Source organism: Podarcis melisellensis (genome assembly GCF_964234715.1).
Source record: "Podarcis melisellensis genome assembly, chromosome: 1".
Lineage (NCBI taxonomy): Eukaryota > Metazoa > Chordata > Lepidosauria > Squamata > Lacertidae > Podarcis > Podarcis melisellensis.
The window spans coordinates 104,750,445-104,775,757 of NC_138528.1; the positions used below are offsets into that span (position 1 = coordinate 104,750,445).

General features: G+C 40.7%; 1 protein-coding gene and 1 long non-coding RNA gene across 3 annotated transcripts in view; one reads left to right on the plus strand and one right to left on the minus strand.

Moving 5' to 3' along the window:
• The window catches only part of PKP4 (plakophilin 4), a 93,430-nt gene that overhangs the window by 20,637 nt on the left and 47,480 nt on the right, over positions 1–25,313 (plus strand). For both annotated transcript variants that reach the window (XM_081928812.1, XM_081928811.1), the window contains exons 2-3: positions 3,717–3,847; positions 19,600–19,712. In XM_081928812.1, coding sequence (XP_081784938.1) covers positions 3,722–3,847; positions 19,600–19,712 — 239 coding nt within the window. In that variant the 5' untranslated portion in view covers positions 3,717–3,721. The remainder of the gene's footprint in view (positions 1–3,716; positions 3,848–19,599; positions 19,713–25,313) is intronic.
• On the minus strand, positions 12,168–24,560 carry LOC309380311. Its single transcript, XR_014172823.1, has 5 exons — positions 23,441–24,560; positions 22,963–23,042; positions 18,734–18,838; positions 13,632–13,762; positions 12,168–12,337 (listed from the first exon to the last, which is right to left on the minus strand). It is a non-coding gene; the product is annotated as an uncharacterized lncRNA (long non-coding RNA).

A 25,313-nucleotide genomic window follows, 5' to 3' on the forward strand; every position in this document is an offset into this window, starting at 1 on the left:
CAAGTTAGTACTTGCTGTGGTTGGGACAACAATAACACCACCACCTTGTTTGGAAAGAAGGTCTCATCAAAGGTTCTTCTTTCCAGGTTTATTTTTTCAGGGACATAGCTAGCTTCCTCTCATTAGTACTGTGCCTGTGGAAGTACTAGACTAGAGGAGACTACTAGAAGCAGTTGCTTTCCCTGATACTGCTATGCAGGCCAAAGAGCTGTTGAAATGCTGCTCCTTATTGTTAAATATGGTTGTTGTTATTGTTTAGTTGTTTAGTCGTGTCCGACTCTTCATGACCCCATGGACCAGAGCACGCCAGGCACTTCTGTCTTCCACTGCCTCCCGCAGTTTGGTCAAATCTGGTTAGTGCTCTCAAATAATTAATCTATAGACAAAGGAAGTGGTTTTCTGACTTGGGTTTGCGAGCTTTGCACCACCAGGTGGGTATTGTATAGGTCCACCTGCTTGAAGAGGCAGCAAATGGCATCCTTTCCCCAGATTTGGGCTTCTAGAGCGCAGTCCCATTTTCTGCCTTGCTTGAACATAATTTTCAACGGCTCCTCTGGCTCAGCAAAATTAAAGTAGGGATAAAACAGCACACTGCATTCAAAGTAGTAGAGTAGAGTAGAGTAGCATGGTTTTTTTTGTGGCTAACCACTTAAATAAAATATAGCACTATCTTCTCTCACTGGTTACATTTAGACATAAAATAATGCATTAAAACCACTCTGGGATTAGCACATCTGTTGGATCTCCGGATTTTCAGAATGGCTGGGAGGTGTCAGCTCAAGGATGCATAAATTTATTCCGGTTATGGAAGGGAACACTTTTTCATGGATATGCATGTTTTTGGCTAGTCCTGTGGTTTTAATTTTGGTATTTAAAGTGTGGAAAATCTTTGTTGTGTCCCAAACAGGGAATGATGATTTCAAAAGAATTGAATCAGTTTTCTGCAAAGCGCCAAAGCTTCTGACAGGCTTAGCATCAAAAGAGTCACACACGTAGTCCTTAAAATGGCAAGTAAAAATTATTGTTGAGAAGTGCAGAATTAACCGTATTTTTCGCTCTATAGGACACACTTTTTCCCCTCCAAAAATGAAGGGGGAAAGTGTGTGCGTCTTATGGAGCGAATGCAGGCTTTCGCTGAAGCCTGGAGAGCAAGAGGGGTCGGTGCGCACCAACCCATCTCGCGTTCCAGGCTTCAGGAAGCTATCCGCAAGCCCGCGGGAACTCCCGCTGGGCTCTGCAGGTTTGCAGACAGCTGCCTGCAGCCTGAAGCCCGGGGAGCGCGGCGCTGTGCACCCTGGGCTTCGGGCACCTCTCCGCAAGCCCTTACTGCATTTGGTTCTTAAAGTTAGCTGTTGCTATTCAAGGCATTCTTAGAATACTTTGGTTCCTGAAAATATTCGTTCAGTGCTTTATACTCGTCAAAAGGCAAACAAAATTTACGGATCATTAAGAACTACATTTAAACTAATAGGTTTATATAGCAGAAATGATTCAAACATACATTGTGTGCCTTATGCTGGTCGTGTCGCTACTTTGCGCAAGCTGCGTGACCTTACTGGGGAAAGTATGAAGAAAGGTAGCAAAGGTTAATTGACTTGTTGAATGCCTTCCATAAAAAGGTATACTAAACAGATGAAGATTGGGAGCTTGGAAAATACATAGCTTGGGGCATATGATAAAAGATGGTATTTAGAAGTAATCCAGATGTTCTTACAGGCTTACAAGTCACCACTCGCCTGGTAGTCTGTGGAAATAAACTCTTATGGGCACTGAAGGGGTTTGGGGGGGGGTTATTTTTTGTAAATAGTGTGTTGTGATTTCTTTTTGTACTATAGACATGTAAAAGAGGTCATATGGTTTAGATGTATGGATTACAGTAGTACCTCAGGTTACATACGCTTCAGGTTACAGACTCTGCTAACCCAGAGATAGTGCTTCAGGTTAAGAACTTTGCTTCAGGATGAGAACAAAAATCGTGCTCCAGCAGCGCGGCAGCAGCAGGAGGCCCCATTAGCTAAAGTGGTGCTTCAGGTTAAGAACAGTTTCAGGTTAAGTACAGACCTCCGGAACGAATTAAGTACTTAACCCGAGGTACCACTGTAGTTGCATTTGTGAACAGTGTTTGAAATTCGTCGGTCGCCGGTCACATTTTGCGACTTGGCAGCCGGCCTTTTGCGACTGGATGGAGATGTCCAGGTGAGGTGCCACCCTTGGCACCCAGTGTCTCCACCTGCCTTGCTGCAGTCGTGCTACCCTGCAGACTGCTTGATTCACCCAGTAGCAAAAAGAATGTGTGTGTTTATTGCTGCTGGTCTGGTAGCGGGGCAGCAGCAAAAAAACAAAAAAGTGCCTTGACATTTTGTTTTGGCGCCCACAACTTAGGTCCCAAGAGCCACATGGCTCCTAGCATTCCTATTGCAGTTTCTAACACTATCTTTACAAGACTAATGTGTTGCAAAACATGTCTGCTAGTAATCACATGGTGATCAAATGTGCAAAATGTGAAAAGTGGTTCTTATTTGGAAGGAAGGCATACGTTCCCCCTTTCTGCTTCCTATCTTCGCCAAACCTTTATCAGGCATTACAAATATAGACCATCATAAAACATCCATATATAAAAATTTAAATATATACAAATAAACAACCTTTTAAGAATATGTAATAACGACGATTTTCATTGGAATTTCTTCCAGCTCAGCCACCCTTGCAGATACTTCTGGGTTAATGTCAGACAGGTAGAATGGCACAATGAAAATATCAGATTCTATTTCTATCTGAGTTTCATTTTATATATAAAAAAAAACTTGTAAAAAAAAACTTTTTCGAAAAGTAAAGCAAGAAGGAATCTTCTTACAGCCATCCCTCATCTCCTGCCTACTTCCCTTTTTTGTGTGGTTCCCCCTGCTCTATGATTTTTACACATGATAATCCCCAAACACATTACCAGCTGGCAGTCAACATGTACAAAGGCTGCCTGGGTATGTCCATACAAAACAGATACTCCTGGTGTAATTAAAAAATGTCACAAGTAGTTGATATAGATGCAGCGGGTTAGCAGAACGCATTCGTAGTCTCAGGTAAGTACTATCAGCTACTCTAAAATTAGAGGCCAGAGAAAGATCTGACATAGCTGAGATACAGATTTTAATGGGGAAATCATTTTAACGATTATCACCATGTTATTGGTTATTTGGCCAATTGAGTTACCGTCAAAAAAAGCTGCATTTTCTAAAATGTTTTGTTATGTATGTAACTTTCCTGTTTGTCTTTAAAGAAGAGGCATGCTTAAGGGTAGAACATTATTTTCAAGATCACATCTTCCCTGTAAGCTGCTCTCCCTAGTTCTTTGATACTACTTTAGCGGAGAAGTATCTCCCAGAAATTTTAGGTACAGTGGTACCTCGGGTTACATTTGCTTCCGGTTACATTTGCTTCAGGTTACAGACTACACTAACCCAGAAATATTACCTCGGGTTAAGAACTTTGCTTCAGGATGAGAACAGAAATCATGCAGCAGCGGCGCAACGGCAGCAGGAGGCCCCATTAGCTAAAGTGGTGCTTCAGGTTAAGAACAGTTTCAGGTTAAGAATGGACCTCCAGAACGAATTAAGTTCTTAACCCGAGGTACCACTGTATATGTCATGCTTTAGTGTAGAAGTGGCAATGAGTGAATTGAACAGATAACCATCAAATGTCAAACTGATTTTTCCCCCCAGACAATATGCCAGCTCCTGAGCAGACCTCTTTGGAAGAAGGACTACAACAGACCACCCAGGAACCTTCTACAAGTCCGGGCATGGAGACAGAGGCTACTGCCACCACTATTCTAGCTTCTGTAAAAGAACAGGTATTGGTTTTGTTCTTTTTTAAAGAAATCTGTGTATATATCTGAAGCTTCGTACAGTGGTGCCCCGCAAGACGAACGCCTCGCAAGACGGAAAACCCGCTAGACGAAAGGGTTTTCCGTTTTGGAGGCGCTTCGCAAAACGAATTTCCCTATGGGCTTGCTTCGCAAGACGAAAATGTCTTGCGAGTTCCTGCGGGTTTTTTTCCCTCCCCCCCTTTTCCCTAAGCCGCTTATCAGCTGATCCGCTGATAAGCCGCTTAACAGCTGATCGCTAAAAGCCACTAAACTGCTAATAGCGCTAATCCGCTAAGCTGTCAATGGGCTTGCTTCGCAAGACGAAAAAACCGCTATACGAAGAGCCTCACGGAACGGATTAATTTTGTCTTGCGAGGCACCACTGTATATGGGTAGATTTGAGTTTCCCAAGCCCAGATATTAAATATTAAGCACACTGGGCTGCCTTGCTGCCACTTCGAGATATAATGGTTGCTTTTTTTCCTCAGGCTGAGCAAGATTTCGCTTTGTCCCATTGCAGGGTGGATTTGATTTAAATCACTAGTCAGCAAGACTTGATTTAAATCCTTTTTTTTTTTTTTACAGAAAGACTCATTCTTGCTGGTATAATCTTAATATTTACAACCAGAGGAAAGTTTCGTTTTTGGAATAATAAATTTCCAGAGTAGTTTTTACAGTTATATAAGAAATTACTGATTTATACTATCAGAAATAGATAATTATGAAATTATGGTGAGGTTTAATAAGTTAACTGTTTATATTTGGACAACTTTTCTGCTGTACTTTACTGGAAGGAGGAAAATAATCATTTCCTTAATAACAATTTTAAACAATTTATTTAACTAAAACAATAACATTATAGCATATGTATCCATGTTTGTTAACTGATGTGGTTAAACAGTTTAAAAAACAACAACACCAAAAACGTAGATTGAGTTTTAGCACACATGAAAAACTTAAAACAAATCCTTATTTCCTGATGAATAGCCTTTGGATTATAATGTAAATTAAATAGAAAACTATATTTAGAAAGATTTTTCCTCCGAAAGCATTTTATTTTAAAAATCCGATTTAAATTTTTTAAAAATCCGATTTAAATTTTAAAAATCCATATTTTTTATTTTTTTTAATCATTGATTTTTATCCACCCTGTCCCATTATAATAAATTTCACTGGAAAATATTTTGTACTGTAGTAGTAGCAGCAGACTGTGCTGGGCATTGACACAGGATATTCAGGTTGAGACTCCCAATAAAGTTTTTAAGTTTGCTTGATGACCTTGGATGAGACTCTCAGGCCAACTGAAGTGTTGTCATGAAAGATAATTGGAATGTACTTTGCATAATGCAAATTCCTATACAAATGATTTCATAAGATGCTTGAGTGGTACTTGGCAATGCATAGCCAAAAAAAGAAAAGAAAAAAAAGAGGGGGGAAGGATAGTGGAGTCCAGGGACAATAAAATCTAGTATTGCTGTTATAATATGAACTAACTCAAGGTTCCGCTCCATTCTTCTGAATGAAACGTCTCTTTCTGAGAATGAACGACTCCACATTGAACCAGCTCAAACATAGTCAGTGCAGTATAGTGGTTATTGTTGGGCTAGTACATAGGTTGGGCTGAAAGGCCTATCTGACAGGGCTGCTGTGAAGATATGATGAAGCAGGAGACCCATGATATGCTACCTTGGAGGAAAAGCAGGATATGAACGTGGTATAGAAATGAAATAATAGACCAGGCATAGGCAAACTCGGCCCTCCAGATGTTTTGGAACTACAACTCCCATCATCCGTAGCTAACAGGACCAGTGGTCAGGGATGATGGGAGTCGTAGTCCCAAAACATCTGGAGGGCCGAGTTTGCCTATGCCTGTAATAGATATCCCTAAGGACCAAGTCAGGATATGAACCTGCAGACTTATTTACATATAAGAGAAAGGACTCAAAGTCTCATTTCTGCACTGAAAAGTAAACTTTTCTGTCTTTTAGGTATATCTGCAAAGCTTTGTTCAGTACAATTTGGTTGTGGGAGCCTCATTTCCTTAAAGGATATTAAAGCTTTTTGAGCCAGAAGTCATCACTCAAGTGATGTGATTTGCTATCGGAACAAGAGTATGGTTGCCATCTAGTTTCTCAGTCTTTGGCACAGAACAGGCATGAAGCACCTTCAGCCCAGGGTCTGGATGTGGCCCTCCAGGCCTTTGTATCAGGTCCTCAGGACTCTGTCCATGCTCTGCCCTTCCCCAAGCCACACCTCTTTCCAGTCCTGCTCCACACTCCCCCTGAGAATGCTTTTATGTGCCTGGACTGTTTCCTTGAACTGTGATCATGCCTCTTGCTTGCATGGCTGGAGTGATGAATGGGGTGCTTCTCTATGTAGAAAAAGCTGGTTTCTGCATGACTGGACTGTAGTCTACTGAGCAGTTGTATTACCATATTTTTCGCTCTATAGGGCGCACCTGACCATAGGACGCACCTTGTTTTAGAGGGGGAGAACAAGAAAAAAATAATCTCCCCCTCTCTTCTCAGCACCCCTTCAGCGAAGCGGCAGGAGAAACTGTGCCCCTTCCATTTCTCCTCCCGCTTGGCTGAAGAGGTGCTGCGCAGCTCTCCCTCTCTGCTGAAGCCAGGAGAGTCTTGCTCTCCTGGCTTCAGCGAAAGGAACCCGAAGCCTGCGGAGCGCAGCGGGAACTCACTCTGTGCTCTGAAGGCTTCAGGGTGCGCGCTGACCCCTCTCGCTCTCCAGGCTTCAGCGAAAGCAACGGGAAGCCTCCGGAGCGTGGAGAGAGCGCTCCCTCTGAGCTTTGGAGGCTTCGTGTTGCTATCGCTGAAGCCAAGGAGCCTGCATTTGCTCCATAGGACGCACACACATTTCCCCTTAATTTTTGGAGGGGAAAAAGTGCGTCCTATAGAGCGAAAAATATGGTACATTCCTCTGGCCCTGCCTACAATGCTGTATGCTGCCCCCCCCCCCAAAGGTTGCTGAGCCGGGAATGTGGCCATTTGGCTGAAGAAGGTTCCCCACCCTATGACAGAGTTCTCTGTGTGTGTGTGTGTTTTCATGTGCTCCTCCTCCCAAAATTAAATATTGTTCAGCATTGCTGCAGTTAATATACCAGAAATTATCTAGTTATATCAAAGCTGCAGTAAGTTTTAACGATGTCATGTAGAACTTGGCTTCATGATCCTTACAGACTTCTGCTGCCTACAGTTGAGAGTCACACCCTTCACAAAAGGAGTGAGTTTGCGTTAGACTAGAGTTTCAGTGCAAAGCATGTTGAAATTCCCATGAGGTGCTAGAAACCACAAGGAGAGATTTAGAAATACTTTATAAAATCAAAAAGAAAGCTACAGAATGTTTAGAATCGTTTGACAGGATTGACTTGGAGAAGTCAGAAGGATTCCGTCCCTACTTTGTGTCCTGCCTTTACAACAGAGGAAAGCTGCCAGGGCTTTTGGAAATATTGATGGGGATGAAAAAGCATGTCAGGATGACGCTAGAGCATGCCAGTAAATCTTAAGCACAATGTGAGGTGGTGTCAGCAGGACTTGACAATCATGCAAGGATCCTGAAGTTTAGAATATCTTCCTCTTACACATGAAAACTTGAGTGAAAAAGCCTTATTTCCTTATCATTCTGAAACAAATCTGCTAGTTAGGCTTCCCTGTCTAAGAAGGTAGTGGCACACATAATAGAACCTCCTAGGTGCTTACAGATTAGTTGACAATTGATTTTCAGTCATCAGTAGTTATGTATTAGGGGTAATCATGAGAGAGCAACATGGTTTTCTTTCATGCTAATGCATTCTGGAAGGCAGGAATGCAGTTAATGTATTTATTATCTGCAAGGCTTTTGACCTAGTTGAATATGACGTGGCCATAAGAACATTTGAGGAATGTGCAGCAGAAAAAACTTCCATAGGATGGACATGCAGTTGATTGTAAAAAGGCATTATGGAAGATTGTGATATTTATTAGTTACTATTATACCAAACTCTTCCTCTAAAGAGCTTTGAAGTGGCTTAAATATATGACTCTCAAGATTCCTAATCTGCAGTAAAACTTTACAACATCTGGTGGTTGTAAGGGTGAAAAGTTCAGTAATCATCTTAGTATCTTGAATGGTCTACATGCTACACCAACTATTCTTATTTGTGTTATAATGGCATGGCTGAACATGCCTCTTATGACATTGCTTAATGCAGGAATGGTGATCAGCACTACCTTTTCTTACCTGTGTCCCACAATAATGATTTAGATTCACTTCATGTCTTCCCCTTCCCTTGGTATAATTTCTTTGTATGTCTAGTTATGGCAAGTCTGGTTTTCACTAAATCCTTGCTCTGTAATATTTATTATTTGTATAGAACATAGATGGGCAAGTATTTTGCCCTGAAGAACCGAATGGATTGGTGGGTGAATGGTCAGGGCCACATGCTAGAAGCATGACTGGAGGCAGTAGAGCATAGCTTCAGCCTCTTCTCCTCAACTGCTGGGTCAGATGAAAGATCGGGGAGCAGGGTGGTTGCCTTCAGGATGTAGGTTGTGTTGCGTTGCCTTGGTGAGAAAAGCAACCAATGAAATAAATAAATAATGATGATATAAATAATAATAATCAGGCCTAGGACAACAGCAGGTCCCCCTCACCATCCTGACCTGATGGCTCCTAGGTGCTGGCAGTGGTGGTTCTCCCAAAGTGCCTCTGACCTTGGCCTCCTCCCGCTGTCTGGCATCACAGCAGCTCCCCGCCGTGACTCACTGTTCAGGTAATGCTCTCTTCACTTCCCTCCATCATCATTGCCTCTACCAGTCTTCAATGTGCAGCCTCCCCCTCTTGTGCAATTCTGGCATCTTGTGAGCATGCACCCTAGCAAGTTGTGACAGCCCCAGCTGCATGCTTCCTCTCTACTTACAGAGCCCTTAGTTGCTGGGCAGAGAATCACCACCTGGTTCTTGGCTTCATTGGTTCCAATGACTTTTGATTGGCTTCAGGTGGTAGTGAGTTATGTTCTTTCAATCCTGAGGACCGCCAGTAGCCGCTGGTGCCCTCCTCATCCTGTCAGTCCTGGCGCCCCCTGCCACACCACAACTTTCAGTCCCTTATGAAATGGGAGCATACTTTTATACCAGCCAGCAAGCATGTAGCAGTGGTTTTTCCTCTCATTCCCCCTAAGGCCATCCCTACATTAGAAGACACAAGGTCTTCACCTCCCTGTACTGGGGAATTGTAACAGATGGAAATTTAGCAGTGGGTTGACACAGGTGTGGTTGGTAAAGAAAGCAGTCTTTCAATGATGGAAAAAATCATCAACTAGGAATATCTGGGACCTGCTGACCTGCGTTGTATTAATTGCCTCTTGGAACCTATTTCACAGTAAAACCAAGCACCACCACTGCCTGTTGCTGATATCAGAGCACCATCAGTTCCACTCATTACTAAGGAACCTGAAGGTGCAGACTAGATTGGTATTTTATTCCTAAATATCACATCCTTGCTGGATATTTTTCCTTGACAAACAAACTATTGATTTTTGACACTCAAATGTACCCCACTTTGGCTATGATCCTAGCTTCACTTATCTGGGAGCAAGTCCCATTGAATCCAATAGGATTGCCTTCAGAGTAGACATAGTTAGGATCGTGCTGTTGGTCATGTTCAGCCTGATCCTATTAATGTTAACTTGGAAGTAAATCACTCCATTCACTCAGTAGGGCTCTTCCCACGTAGGTGTGCATAATCCACATGTCTATTCAGAAACAAGCCCCATTGAATTCAATATGACTTATTCCCAGGATTGGATTGCAGCCTAAGATGTAAAACAATTGCTTCTTATTAACCTGTTGAAAGGAGCCTATTGGGTTCACCAGGAGCAGTGTAATTGCTTTGAAAAGAGTTTAGGTAATTGAAAGTGCTGGTAGATACTGGCTATTATCGAATGCTTCGTTTTTTTAAAAGATTAGTGTTAAAACCTGTCCTTGGTATAAAGACTATCATCTTGAATAAATGTATTTTAACTGAGTCACTGGGAAGTGGCACTGTTCTCCATTTATAATGCAAGTTTCAAAATAGTAGTCAGTAGTCCCAGATTGTGCACTTGAGGCATATGAGTAAGTAAAAAAGATAAATGGGGATCCTTGTCTCTTCCTTGGAAGCGAAAGAATCAAGGGCATTAAGAAATTGCATGCAGTTTTTGAATATTCAGTCTTCTATTGATATTGCTATGCCAGTGTTGGTAATTAAACACTCTTCCTGTATGGCAGAGAGCCCAGAGCTGAATGTTTTCCAATATAATTATGTACTTTTTATTCAGCTCAAACTGAGGCTTCAGTGTTGTTTGTGCTTGCCTCTTGAACTTCCCTTTATTGCAGTTAATAATTCTTATTTACAGTGGACTTCTATTTGCAAAATAATTAAGGCTGCCACACCTTAACTATTTAAACCAACTTTAAAGGTGTTCATGTCAATTTTTTTTTAAATTCTAAGCACAGTTGTTTTTTTGGAATTACTTCAGGGTAGATATATGAAATCCACCTTTCTCTTGCCACACAATAAGTCTAGCTCTTGTCTTAATCAAAGTGAGCTTATAGGAAAGGGGCTTAAAGCAATATATTTTTTTGGTTTGGTTTCTTTGTTTACCTTGAATGTAATAAGACTGTCAGCCGGCACGCAACAGGATAACTACAAAATAATTCCAGGATAAAAGCCAAGTTTAGACAATGAAAGAAGAAACAAAAGTCCTGTGGCATCATGAAGACTGAGAATGTCATTATGGCATGAATTTTCATGAAGCAGTTGTCTTATTTTATAAGATGCATGAAGACAATGGCAAAGAATATTTATACAACACACCCATGCCCACTACTCATTCCTAATGGACATGGATGGCGGTTTAACTATTTTGGCTTTGTATTTAAATTAGTATATTTTTGTATGGAAAACTTGCACCTCTTATGAGCAGGAAAGTTGATATAGCTGCAATAATGACTTTCAGGATTATAATTTTGTTTTTGAAATAGACAGCTAGGAATTGCTGCTGGGAATGAAATTATAGATCTGTGGGATGACTGCTTCTATGCATATGTAAATACTACGGTATCAGTAAATGAGCTGTTGAATTGGCAAGCTGAAATGAACGATGCCTGTTGGGGCATTGTGTTCCTGTTTATCATAAAGGAAAAGCTTTGCTCTGACTATAGCAGCTTATTCTGAATGCAAAAACAAAAAAAACCCCCAATAAATCTTTTTTCAAGGTTTTTTTTGGCACTGAAGAAAAATTCCAGCCTCCTCTGATTCATTCTCATTCTCTCTGTGTGGGGGTAGGGGTGCGTATGTAGAAAGGTATTGTGAGCGTACTAAGTTGCTAGCTCTGTAGCTTCATGAACAATGACTATCAAGTTTTTTCTGATGACTTTGGATACATCTTTACTAGACTACTGTTGATTGGAAAAGGCCGGTTGCTTATTAAATACTTCGGTTGGTGTTGTAGGACAGATTCGCACTCAGGACTGGAGGAGAGAGCCTGCAAAAGGTTCCAGACTGTGATCTCAAAAGAATGGTATCAGACCATTATCATTTCCCATTATGTGCCCTACACAACTACCTCTTCGTAAAAAATAATTTGTAAATCAAACTTAACTTCATTACACCAATGTCAGTGTACAGTGGTACCTCAGGTTACATACGCTTCAGGTTACATATGCTTCAGGTTACAGACTCCGCTAACCCAGAAATAGTGCTTCAGGTTAAGAACTTTGCTTCAGGATGAGAACAGAAATTGTGCTCCGGCGGCACGGCAGCAACAGGAGGCCCCATTAGCTAAAGTGGTGCTTCAGGTTAAGAACAGTTTCAGGTTAAGAATGGACCTCCGGAATGAATTAAGTACTTAACCCGAGGTACCACTGTATTAATATTAACACTCTACTATTAATGTATTGATTTGCTTTTGGTTATGCTTGCTATAATTAATGAAAAATAGCTCAATATTGATTGGAGTGCTTGATATAAAGTTCTATAGAATTTTGAATAATTAAAAAAACCTTTTTGCATTATGGCCACCATAATGTGTAAACGTGGTCCATGTTTGGTGGGTGTCAACAGCTGGGTCACGGTTTGCTTTGTTTATTTTGCTTAGCTCCTTTGAAAGCACTCTTTTGACTAGGAAGCAGGGATATAGAATACCCTTGTATTGGCGGTTTCCCAAGCAAGAGATCCTTTTTGTTTTGGTGCCTCGAGACAGAAATTTCATAGTGTTGTGACGATGTATATTGGCGTTGTATATTAACAACTACAGCTAGGAGAAAAGTAGTATATCGAACACTCAGTTATTTAAATATTGATCCAGGTAACACCTCAGAACAAAATGGCACTTGTAGCCATTCCACAGTTTCAGTAGGAGAGATGAGAAGCAGGGCTCATTCCATCAGCTTTGCTGAAATACCAGCTCCATAAGGCACCTCCATTCCCTGAACTGTCACCCTTAAGAAAAAGGGGTAGGAATAGGTCGATATATATATATGTGAACTATCCCTGGGTAAAGTGGCTTTTCTTCTTTAAGTTCTCAACATTCTTAACCTAGCTCAAGGTTGTCATCTGAACTAGCCAGATGTTTAACTGATAATCACTCTCAGTCAGTCCATCATTTGAAAAATAGGACTTCAGGGCCATCTTGCCCCAAAATGGCAACTAAACATTCTGATTATGGCAACTGCAACCTTGGTTTAAGGAGCCATTTGGCACCTAGCTTATATATCAGATTTTCTAACACTGAAACCAGGGCTTCATCGTTAAGCTGTCTCCAGACTAATCATGATAGCAGCATGACTGGGGAGGAGGAAAATGGCTGCAAGCTCATCTCCTAGGGCCTTCATGTTAACACTAAGCCAAAGTTTCGCTTAGCGTGATGTGCAAAGAACACCATAGTTTTGTAAAACTATTTCAACAAACAATAGTTATAATGAGCCATGGTTTGTCTTCGTTAGGGTGTCAAAACAAGCAGTGATTAATTTGAACAAAAGAACAATTGGCAAACTCTGGTAATCCTACCAATTCTAATCCCATGGAATGTGCCCTTGAAGATGTACAAACTGTTTTTAATTTATATAAGGAATCCGTCAAATAAACTTTGTTAGAGAGCCCTTGGTTCCCTCCCCCATAATAAAACTGATGACTGTCCCTGGGAAATTAAATATTCAGAAAATACTGTACTTTTCCGTGTATAAGACTGGGGTTTTTTTTTACTCTAAAATAATGTTAAAAATGGGGGTTGTCTCTTATACACTGAGGTCATCTTCCCCCATTTTCATAAATTTGAGTCCCCAAAAATAGGGGTCGTGTTATACATGGGGGGGCGTGTTATACACAGAACAATACGGTATGTTAATAAAAGGATCTGGCAAACCTGCTTAGAGGAATCTGCAGAAAGTTGCCCCTGCCCTTTGTCAGTCTCAGTTAAAAGGAAATAATTCCGAACTACTGTATTATAGAAGTTTCCATCTGTTGGTAAGAGAGACGAATACTCAGTCTATTGATATTTGGAATCATATGAATTAGATTAGCTCCCTTCAAAATTGTAACAAAGATCAGATTCTAAGTGTAATTGTACAGGTCAGAAGAACAATGGAAGGGTATTTTTTAAGACATTGCAGGCTTCCTAGATCAATCTGAGTACTTGGTTATTTCCTCTTGGAGTATAGCAGGATGAGCAAAAAAGAAGAGGCTATCGATCCTGAATTTATTTCCTATGTGAAACCATTTGACTTATTTTGCTTACCAGAAACTTGGCTTATAAATATTTATACTGCCCATCTGTGAGGTTTTAGGATACTGTCTCTCTCAGCTTTTAAAGTATCCAAGTGTAGTTGTGGGAGAGGCTGTTCTCATTTCTGCAGATATTCAGAAATACTGTAGACAAAATACTTTAAAATTAACAAATAATGGGCATAAATAAACTGTTAGGGAAAAATACTTCAAGAATTTATTGATTTCCCTTAAACCAATAAACCACCAAGTTAATAAGATTTTAAGCAAGTACTATTGTATATTGAGAAAGCATACAAAGACCAGATATTTTGTTGTTTTGGGATTTTAATGTGTAGGGATAATGAATGAATGAATGAGTAACCACAAGCCTTTTAGTACAAATGGTGTAAATTTCTTAGGGTGAAGTCTGCATTTCATTACATATAACAGGAGTGGGAAACCCTCCAGTCCACTGTGTCTGGCCCTTATGACTCAACTCTTGCTGATCCTGCTCTGTGCCCTCCTTGAGTACTTTTAATGAGTAGAATGTGCCTTTGGACCATGATGATACCTCTTATTTGCCTGGATGGAGACACAGGCGCGAATAGAAACCTATAGGCATCTGCTACATCACTTAGATGGATTTTTTAAAAAGCCAACTTTGTATATTTCTCCAACAACGGGAGTGGAGTCGACTACATTCTTGTTTTGTTCAGCATTGTTTCTGAGGTAAAAAATTTAAGGGTTAAGTTCCTAGTGATCATCTTTCACAGAGGCGCGGACTTGGGCTTCAGATTGACGTCACTCGGGCCATCATGTGCGCGCAATGTGAGATGACATCATGTGTGCGCTACTTGCCTGCCGCCACCCACTGCTTTGCCTCTACTTGCTCTCTGACACTGCCACAGAGACTGGGCCAGGGCCTCTATTGGAGCCTGCTGTGGCCGTGGATGTGTCCTGTGGAGCTGGTGCTTATGTTGCACCATGTGATGTCACACATGTGACATGTTGGGTCACCTGGCTGGGCACCCACAGTGGAAATTTTGTGGTTGCTGAGAGACACCCACTCCCCCCGCCGACCGAGATGGTGCCCATTATCTTTCACTAGCATGCACAAGGAGCAGCAACAGTTGAGCTCCCATTGCTGTGTCCCTGCTCCTGCCAACCTAGCAATTCGAAAGCATGCCAATGCTAGTCGATAAATAGGTACTGCTGCAGTGGGAAGGTAAATGGCGTTTCCGTGCACTCTGGCTTCTGTCACAGTGTCCTGCTGCTCCGGTAGCAGTTTAGTCATGCTGGCCACATGACCCAGAAAACTGTCTGGACAAACTCTGGCTCCCTCATCCTGAAAAGCAAGATGAGCGCCCCACGCCATAGTCAAATTCTACTGGACCTAACCATCCAGGGGTCCTTTACCTTTTACCTTTATATTGAGGAAAGCTATACTGCATGGATATCGTCAGTGCAAGGTGATGGGTTTAAGAGATGACTTTATAAATAATGGCCCATTTAACCTGGCATATTAAACCATACTTAAAACAACCTGTGATTTAGTGTGAATGAGCAGCATGCTGGTGCGCACTTCTCAAAAGTTTGCACTTCACTCCTTCCCTGTTCCTGCTGCATCGGGGAGGAACCAGACTAGGGAGATGCTGGTTTGTCATTATGTACAAACCTGGGCTTATGGCTTGTTTTTTGGTTTCTGCTTGTGGCTTGTATGGAGAAAAACAAACCATGAGCCCAGGTTTGCATACAATAACATCCTGCGTGACGTGGGAGAAGTGAGACATGGTATTTTGAGCAGTGTGCACCAACACACGAAGGGGGGTTGGGGGGGTTGTGTGGACAAAAGGCTCATGTATATCCAGACTTAATAAACTTGAGATCATCTGAACAACAGCATACTGGTTACTTGCAGAAAGAGGTGCATCATACTCTTGAATGATATGAGCTTGACCTGTAAATATTTATGCCAACATACTGTAGCAAGCAACATTTGTCTGAGTATAATTATTGTAAGTGTACATTAGTGAAAAGGCTTTTAAAACCCATTTAACTCTAATTTGCTTGTTATCCTAATTATTCCTAGGGTTCTGATTAGTTAGGGATGTTTTAGTGTGGGATGTCTTTACTGCTGCTTTCAAATTCATGAGATCTGAGTTATGTTCTTATCCTGTTGTCTTATAGGTAAGTTGCTTTGATCACTTTCTCCTCCATTAATATGCAACTTTCCTTAGTAGACGAGCCACATTTTTGAACAGAGATCTTGAATTCAAGTAGCATCTCATCTCAGAAGTTTTAAAGATGTTTTACTAGTACTGGAACTGCTACTGATTACTTATATGCAACCCAGTGACAACTTCTTTTAAGGATGAGGAATTGAGGCAGAAGCTGATAGAATCACTTTTGATTTGCACAGGCTAATAGAGGCCAATCTGTTCTCTCCGTGTTGTGCACATTCTTATAATCAAATTTTCTGCCATAGTGATAGATGCGAGCTTGTGCATGCCTATCTGGTGTACAGTGTGCCACAGACACATTAGAATATCAGTGGTACAGCAGTGAGGATAGCATTGCCATGAACACTGAAACAAATACTGGCTTTCAAGCTTCATGAAGTGATAAACTCTGCTGTCCTTCTAGCTGGTGCAAATATTAGTTCTGTAAGTAAAGGTAAATTAAGTGTGCTGTAGATTTAGCAATCTTGTTTCGAATTCACAGCTCCTGAAAGACCAAGCTAAGCAATATATAGGGGGAACGAAACATTGGCTTCCTACATTTTAAATGTAGATGCTAGAAAGTTGTGCAGATACCCCTTAAGTATTTATTTATTTATTTATTTTTCAGTTTTAAATTTAACAATAATAATCTTTACCTTTACCTTTAATCTTCCTTTAGATTTGTATCCTTCATTTCGACTTCCCTCTACTCCTTCTCTGGTTACATAGAGAAACCGTTTAATTAAACTGCACCTCCCCCCTTGACATCTTTTTTTTATTATAATTCTATCTACTCCCCCCCCCCCAAAAAAAATAACCTTTTAACTGCTTGGTTTTATATTAATCCTGCTAATGCGTTTAATTGTTTACAATAGTTCTTTAAATCAATGAAACTTGCCCATTCTTCAATGTCTGAAAAAATCTGGACATATGGCAACCCATATCAGAAGTGATGATTTTGGCAATTTTTGGGGGAGGGAGCTCTAAAACTTCTTTTTTTTATTTCGCAAAATAAAACTCTCAGCAGGTTTGGCCAAAAAAAGCTCAACAACTTGAATACATGGCTACTGTATTTTAGAGACCAGGGGCTTAAGCACAGTCTTCAAGTAATCATCATTTTAATGGCTGACATTCTAACATCCATTAAATTTATTTTATGGATGGCTGTTACATGATGTATAATGGATGTTTGTTTGTTCTGAAGTCTGACCTTGTCTATAAATGCCAGTAAAAAGATTTAAACCCTTCAACACAAATGATATACTCAACACCATTTTATTGTGCGAGTACGAAGCTTATTAGAGGATTAATTGGAACCATTAACATTCATTTTCCTTCTGATGGAAGTTTGCAGCCAGATAACTTTACTGTCATATGTTAATAACACTGAACTTTACTTATGTGAATCTGTCAATTTTCTAAAAAGATAGGAGATGGAGATATTTCATCTGGGCTCCTTTTAGATGCCTGGTAGAAATGTTTAGAAACCAAAATATTCCTGGAAGCCAACAAAAAAATTCTAGGTGTTTGGGCAATTACATGTCTTGAATTTTTCTAGCCTTGGGGGCTATTCCTTGTGGAAGAAAAGGGGGTGGGGAGTATTTTACCATTGGATCAAAGAATAATTGTCTGTTCTGTTTGTGTCAAGCAAATAACATATGTACCTGCATGAACTCTTTTGGTTCAACGCACTTTGCTCTAACACAAGGCCAAACAGATCTCATTCTCATAATAATCACCACACCTTTAGGTTGCCCAGGTCTGTGAAGGCTGTTGGGAATTAACCAGCTGTGAAGAGTAAAATTGACTGTCATATTGACTTTTCTAAACTTGGGTGGCTTTTACAGCCTCCTTCTTACACCTCTCCTCAACTTTTGAAATAAAATGATGTGGTTTAAGCTTAATAAACAACCGAGGAGCAAGTGAACTAATAAGCAGATTTATCCTAGAAATCAGAACAGAAACGTGACTGGACTAAAAAGGCAGACGAAAGGACATTCTAACCATACTGACTTGGCACAGATATTGAATTGCCAGATGGACTTCGCTTTCAAATGTTGATTCTCAGATGGCATAGACTGTTGGCAACATGCATCCAAGTTGGCCAGTCCAAACAAGACACATACCTCTATTAGGAAAACTTAGGTATAGGCTTTTTAAATACATGGTAATCGATAGCAGAAGGCAAGCTGGGGCAACAGCACTCACCTGACCTCCAGTCAGTTGCGTCACTGCTGCTTACCACTGCAAAAACATTGTGATGACCTCCCCTTCTACCTCCCGGTAAGCAGCAACAGTGAAAGGATGGGAGGTAAGGTGAGCACTTCTGCCACACTTCTGAGGATAGTATTACAGTCCACGTGTGACAGAAGAGCTACCTCTACAACTAGCCTGGGAAACCTGTGGGCCTTAGATGTTGCTGGAATACATACAACTTCCTTAATCCCTGACCTTTGGCCAAGCTGGCTAGGGCTGATGGGAACTGGAGCCCAACATTATCTAGATGACTGCAGGTTAGCACTCCTGCTCCAGAATTTGTTCAAAGTTGTAATTAAAAGGTGATTTGTAGAAAGGGTTCAGTACTGAATGTGATCCAGGGAAGGAAGTTCCATTAGCCATGTTGGCCAGGGGAACATCTGATGGAACTCAAAGCGAAACACATGGCGGCAGGGCAGGGGCTATGGAAGAATGGACTCAGAACCTGCTTGGCCATGTGCAAGTGCTCTAATAATTAAGTAACTGCCCTGCAAATTTTTGGGAATCTTCTGCTTTTGATTATGGCCTTTGTTTCCACACTATTCCTATAAAATTTAAAGAGCAAACACCCAAAGCGACAAAACATTTGCGAATGGAGTTCAGTATTATATGAAGAGTTGTTGTTTTTTTAAAATGCAATGTCTTTTCCTAATATTACCTTGAAATAGATTTGTAGCAGCAGGAACTGGTGGTGTAATTTTATGGGAGAAAAATGTATAGTCGCACAATTTTTGGTTGCATTGAGATATGTTCTTGATAGCTTCTAGGGTAAAGAAAACCCCAAAACATCCTAATTCATTTATTGAGCTCCACAAGAGAGAGAGGGGGAGAGAAAAAGAGGTAGTTGAGTGGCATATGGTAACTGCATTTGCAAACACTGATTCCTGAGATGGCTGGATGATGGAAGTCTTCTCATCTTGGGATACAGGAATGAGCAGCTGATGTACATATAAGGAGAATGCTTTTTCCAAAACCTCTACCGTTGACGCCATTCAGCAACCTATGACGTGGCCTGCACAGAGGTGAACAAGTGAAAGCTATTCAGCCCTTGCTTATCATTTCAAATATGACCCTTATTTAAGGAACTAGTTGCCAACTTGGCCTGTGAACCTTTTGCACAGAGGCTGCCATATTTCTTCCCTTGTAAAACACCTCACTCCAGTGATTATGGTAGTGAATCATAAGCTGCTTTCAAGCCATAAAAACTTGATATGTGTACCTTGGCACATTCAGCTGTATGCTAAAGTGACATTAATCCTACTAGGCCATATTTTTTGGTAACTAAGCACCCTCAAGCTAACTTTTGAGGAGCCTTTAAGGGGTGGTAAGCAAGTCCTTGCTCATGGATATGTACTGATTTTTCAGATGACTTACTAATAGGAAAAGGGGTTTTGTTTCTTATTTTTAGTTCACTTTAATTCCTTTATTTGCTTTGAGATGTGTGGACCTATATATTTCTTTTATCCTACCCGCAGCACTTATATATATATTATTTTAAAATTCTTTTTTTCTTTTTAATTACAGGAGCTCCAGTTTCAAAGGCTCACCAGAGAGCTTGAGGTGGAAAGGCAGATTGTTGCCAGTCAGTTAGAAAGATGCAGGCTTGGAGCAGAATCACCGAGCATTGCAAGCACAAGGTACACATCCCGGAGTCTTTTATTTCCAAACTGTCATTTATGTACTTGTAACAAACATTTATTTCATCGCACTTTGTGTAATCTCAGATTCTCAATGTGTGAGCATAGTATTTGTCACTGATTGATGTTACAGTTATTTTTGCGAATGGCTACTTGAGATTCTTGGATTTTATCAGTGCTTTTTTCCCCCTTAAAAAATGTTTAGGGGTACTCTCATTTTCCTATTCATATTGAAATACTGCCCCTCAATGAGGCCAAACGTAGATTCACAAAATGTTTAGGGGTATGTGATCCGTCCCCCCAGAAAAAAAGCACTGGATTTTATACTGTAGGACTTTTGGTTGCTTGATTACCCTCCAGATGGTCAACCCAACAAACAATGAATGTATGCCTGCCTGGGTGGCTGCAGTTAACCATTTATGGAGAAGTAACTTTCCGCTGTGTGCAGGTTCCCATTTAGTAAGCTGATCATCAGAATCCCTTTACGTGTGAGAATTTTACCATTCTTCTCCTTCCCTAGATTTCTGATTTATAGGATCAGATACATTAGTAAAATACCTTTTGACACTTTTCTGGGTGTCCCTTGGTGAAAAGGACTATGGTACTGGCGCTGTGTTTACACCACAGCAACCTTGCTGTCATCTCACCCCTTTCCCTCCTGGTAAGCACCCTGTCCCACTAACAACTATTGCTATTCCTTACTGCCTTCCTCTGCATTTATCCTCCCATCTCCTTTGGAGTAAGGACCCCCAAACTGCAGGCAGCATCCCAGCATGAGCTCAGCCTCAGATACACTGGGGCTATCACTTACATGGATTTCATTTAAGTGATTGTAGCTTTATGTGTACTGCTGAAAAATAAACGAAAAGGAAGAAAGAGGCAGGAGTTGCTTGCTTGCTAGGCTCTGGTGGTTCTCATGAAATCTCGCAGGACCATCAGAGATCTCACAGGAACCTCCCAGAATCTGGTAAGCAGGCCCAAGGGCTTAAAAGATCTTTCCACATAGAGTTTTCCCAGCACGAAAATAGCTTTTAGGCCCTCCATCTTGCTTGCTGGGCTCTGTGATGTCACATCAGTTTTTGCAAGATCTAGGATGGCAGGGGCAGTTCCAGTTCCGGAAGTTGTTCTGATTTTGCATGATTTGGCCTTTTCAAGTGATCTAAAGCATTTGCACATGATCTTGGCTTTGCAAATGATCTTTGCAAGAGATCTTGTGACCTTATGGATCATCAAAAATCCAATTTAAGAGTGGTTTGGGAAACACAGCCAGGTTGGCAGGGTACAAATAGAAGAAGAAGAAGAAGAAGAAGAAGAAGAAGAAGAAGAAGAAGAAGAAGAAGAAGAAGAAGAAGTAGTAGTAGTAGTAGTAGTATTACAAAATGTGTGGCAAACGTGTGAAAAAAATAGAGCTAGTTCTCAAAAGCAGTTCTGGATTACTTAATGAATGGATGATACAGTATTTTGAAGATGTGCAGGTTCCTTTTCATCCTTGGAAAGAATAAATTCCAATGCATGGAAGGTCAATACTGGGTAGCTTAGACAAAGAGAAGGTTTCAGTGGATGTGCTGCCCCTTCTTTGGTGTAGCTGCTTCTGCTTCAGAGAGGTCCTGCTGGCATTGGTGTTATCTTTCAGGTGTTTTATTTTGCCTTCACTACTTGCTTTATTCTGTTGTGTTAAGATCCTTAAAACTGGTATGTTTGCTTTTTGTTTTTTAATGTGAGCCACTTTGAGCAACATATTTGAGAAGAACAGATAAAAATACGTAGGTAAAAATTTTTTAAAAAATTAAATAATCAATTATAGAACCATACCTGGAAGTGCTGGATGGTAATTTCTGCCTGGAGGTCATAGAATCATAGAGTTGGAAGGAACTCTGAGGATCATCTAGTTCCCCCCGCTTGCAATGCATGAATATGCAGCTGTCTCATACCAGCATCAAACCTGCAACCTTGGCTTTATCAACACCAACCAAGCTATCCAAATGCACCTCTACCTTCAGTTGGCCAAAACATGCTTCACACCATCACAAGATTACTGCTGTAATCAAGTCAGAGAGACAAGTCCACAACAAAGTTTTGTGGAGGTTGTTCTGTATAAACTGGAGGGGGGGCAGGGGAGGCACAGCAAAATAGGACCTCAAATAGTCAGAACACAACACTACACTGAAGCTAAAATAGATGGAACAAACAAAAACAACTTGGGTTCTCATGAGTTAGAACGTATTTATTGCTTTCTTGGTGTTTTCCATGTATTCCTGTTGTTCCTTTCTGGGATTAGCTTGATAACGCTAGCATTTTAGCTATAATGCAATATTACACTTTATACCTATCAACATTTGCAACAAACAAGTGATACTGATTATTCTTGTTTAATAGGTGGCTGTCCAGATAATTAAGGTAATAGAGGCTTAGGAAAAATCATTAGCAGGAAAATTAAATCAATTTTTCATGCATGTATTTTATGTAACCTGTCAAAAATTCAGAAGCAGCTATTTTTCTAGCCAAGCACCTAGCTGCTCACCTAGTGGCAAGATTTCCGTAATCACTGGAAAGAGTGGCACAATGTAGAGGAGTTTAAAGAAGAAATGAAGGGCTGAAATGTTCAGGTTTAGGTTTGATAACTGAGTGGCTGGCATAGAATGAAAATAGCCCAATGTGCACAAGTCCCTGCCCACTACGTATTCCTTTCACTACGCATGTGATCTCTTTGAGTTTTCAATCAATGGAGTTACTAAGTGTGCAAGAGATTGAAAAGCATCTTAGAATGATGTCCACACAAACAGGACAGATGATAAATATGCATATACAACACCATATTTTGTTCAGTTGTATTGCATGTGAAATTAGTGGAGATAATGGTGACATTTGGATAATCACTTTGGTGCTTAATAAGCAGAGAAATGAATGAGCCTTTTGCCTACACATGCAGTCCCTTCATCCCTCCTTTTCTGTGAGCTGCAGTTAAAACAATATGTTTCTAATTGTTGCAGTTTCCTGCTTCGTACAAACTGGGAAACTATGGTTACCAGCTCCAGAATAAGCCAGGATGTCAAATCATGTTCTAAATTTGATTTAATATTAAACCAACTTCAATTAATGGCTTCATATCCTAGTTTGCTCCAGAGCAGATAATTATAGTTTCCTGGTTCAGACAAAAGGCTTCCTGGTTTAATTGCAATTTACATGAATGGTCTGTTGGAATGGGCAAAACACTTGTTTATATCTAGACTTATTAAGCCTAAATAATCACCTGAACTGGGTCACTGTCCATTAATTTTTGTCTCCTTGTTAGCATATTTCATGTCTTCTACACCATTTGACGGCATTAATCTGTAAGAGCGTTTGAAAAATCACATGTCGATTTGTGAATATTTTCCTTTAATACAGTAAGTAATGGAAGGAACGGACCGGAGGGAAACCGTTAAGTGAGATGTATCTTGGAAATTTGTCAGCAGCGATTTGGCTCTAAATCTTATTGGTCAACATTTTCTCCAGGATGAGTGCTTGCTAGGCTGTATACATCTTAATATATTTTTCTAGCTCTGGCGCATCTTTTGGATTGGGGGGGGACTTGCTACCACATAGTTTGAGATTTATATTTGGAGGAAGATGAATAAATAACACGAAGGGTTCTTTTACAATTTCAAATGCATATTGTGGATTGGACAGTTCATTAAATGTTCTCATCCCCACCAAATCAGTCCTAAACACTTTGAGCGGTCACATACAAAAAGAAACATCCTGTCTTGGTTAGAAGCGTATCCGGGGGCCTTCTGGGCCAGATGTCTCCGGAAGCTGGAATCTGCCTCCTTAGTTACAATTTGAAGCTAAACACAGCATCACAATGCAATCAAACTGTACGTCTCATAAACTAGCTTGTAGGAGGTACTACTTCACACTAGTATAGTGAATGGTGACCAAGATGTATAACTTTAAAAGAGGATTGGACAGATGGAGGATAAGGCTATGTTATTCCTCCAGTGGCCGAGGCAGTATGCTGGAAATCACAAGTGCGGGAGCGTTCTGTTGCACTTATTTCCTACAAATTGTGCTACACGCTCTTGGCAAACTGCTTAACTGATTGGATATTCACAACTCCTATTCTGTTTGGTAGGCCTCGCTCTCAATGATGTATATAATTTTTTAAAAAATTTAAATTGTGTACCACCCTTCATCCAAAACACAGAAACATTTTAATTACTCCCATGGAACCTGTGTTTAAGACATTCAGTGGTATGCTTGAAATCAAAAGCAGATTTGATGCACAACTATCAAGGAACTCATTCTTTGCTACATTGCCTTTTAAATATGTTCAAATGACAGTTTTCTGGGTGTGAGTAGATGCTGTACAGCAGCCTTCCCCAACCTGGTGACCTCCAGATGGTTTGACTGGCAACTCCCATCATCCCTGACCAAGATGGGTGCAGCTGATGGAGGTTGTAGCAACATCTGAAGAACCACTGATTGAGGAAGGCTGCTCTAAATAGTATCATACAGTGGTAGAAACAACATTTGAGATCGGCTGTGTATAAAGGTAATTAGGTAACACAACAGGTTGCAGTGAAGAACCAGAGAATCCATATTCTTCTTTGCCAGCTAGCATTAAACATCACTTCTGAAATGTCTCAACTTATGGCTCAGACATTTGACTCATTCTTCCATTACAGTCACTCGAGCCTCTAATTTCCCCCCAGTGAATTCAGCAAGTGCTGGCAAGGAAGGAATAGCAGTGTCCAAAGGCACCCTTTGCACCTCATCAGCCACAGGTCTAAATAATTAGGGAGTGTGAGATTGCAGCAATAGTTTTTAAATCCCTATTGTAGCCCTCTTTCAGTCACTAAACATGTTTTTATTTGTAATGCATTTCTAAAATAGATAAACTCAGGCTTCCTCAAACTCAGCCCTCTAGATGGTTTTGGCCTACAACTTCCATGATCCCTAGCTAGCAGCACCAATGGCCAGGGATGATGGGAACTGTAGTCTCAAAACATCTGGGGGCCTGAGTTTGAGGAAGCCTGGATATAGTCATAAGAGCTTTGGTTATACCTTTGCTCAGTTTCTGATGCACTGCCCCCCCCCCCGGTGCATCTCTCAAATCTTGAATTTGGCCACTAAGCAGGTGTCCAGGCATCTGCATACAAAAGGCCAGGTCCTCTGAGGCTCTTCTTGCTAGGACACTTCACAGCTTACATCCCCTTCCCCTGGCTTTCACTCTGCTGTGGTATGGAGGAGTCAAGAAACAGTAGGCATTTTGCCTTCTTTGAACCTCAGCAGAAGCAAGAGACCCTATCGCGCCTTTTACATGTGCCAGAGGGAAAGGGATGTGCAGCAAGTCCTGGGTACTAAGCCAAGCATATTTCTGTGGACTATTGCTTTTCCTGAGTTGCTTCATATTTTATAAATGTGAATCGTATATGAGTCTTATATAAATTAATAATATTTCAGCAGCTGTATTTGAACTTCAGCTCCTGAAAGTAATTCTACTTTAACTCTTGAAGATAGTGACCATAGCTATTTGCTGCTGTATGCATCAGGCATACAAAATATGTACAAAGCAGGCGGCCAGGGACTGTTCTTGTTCATCAGTGCTTACGTTGCATA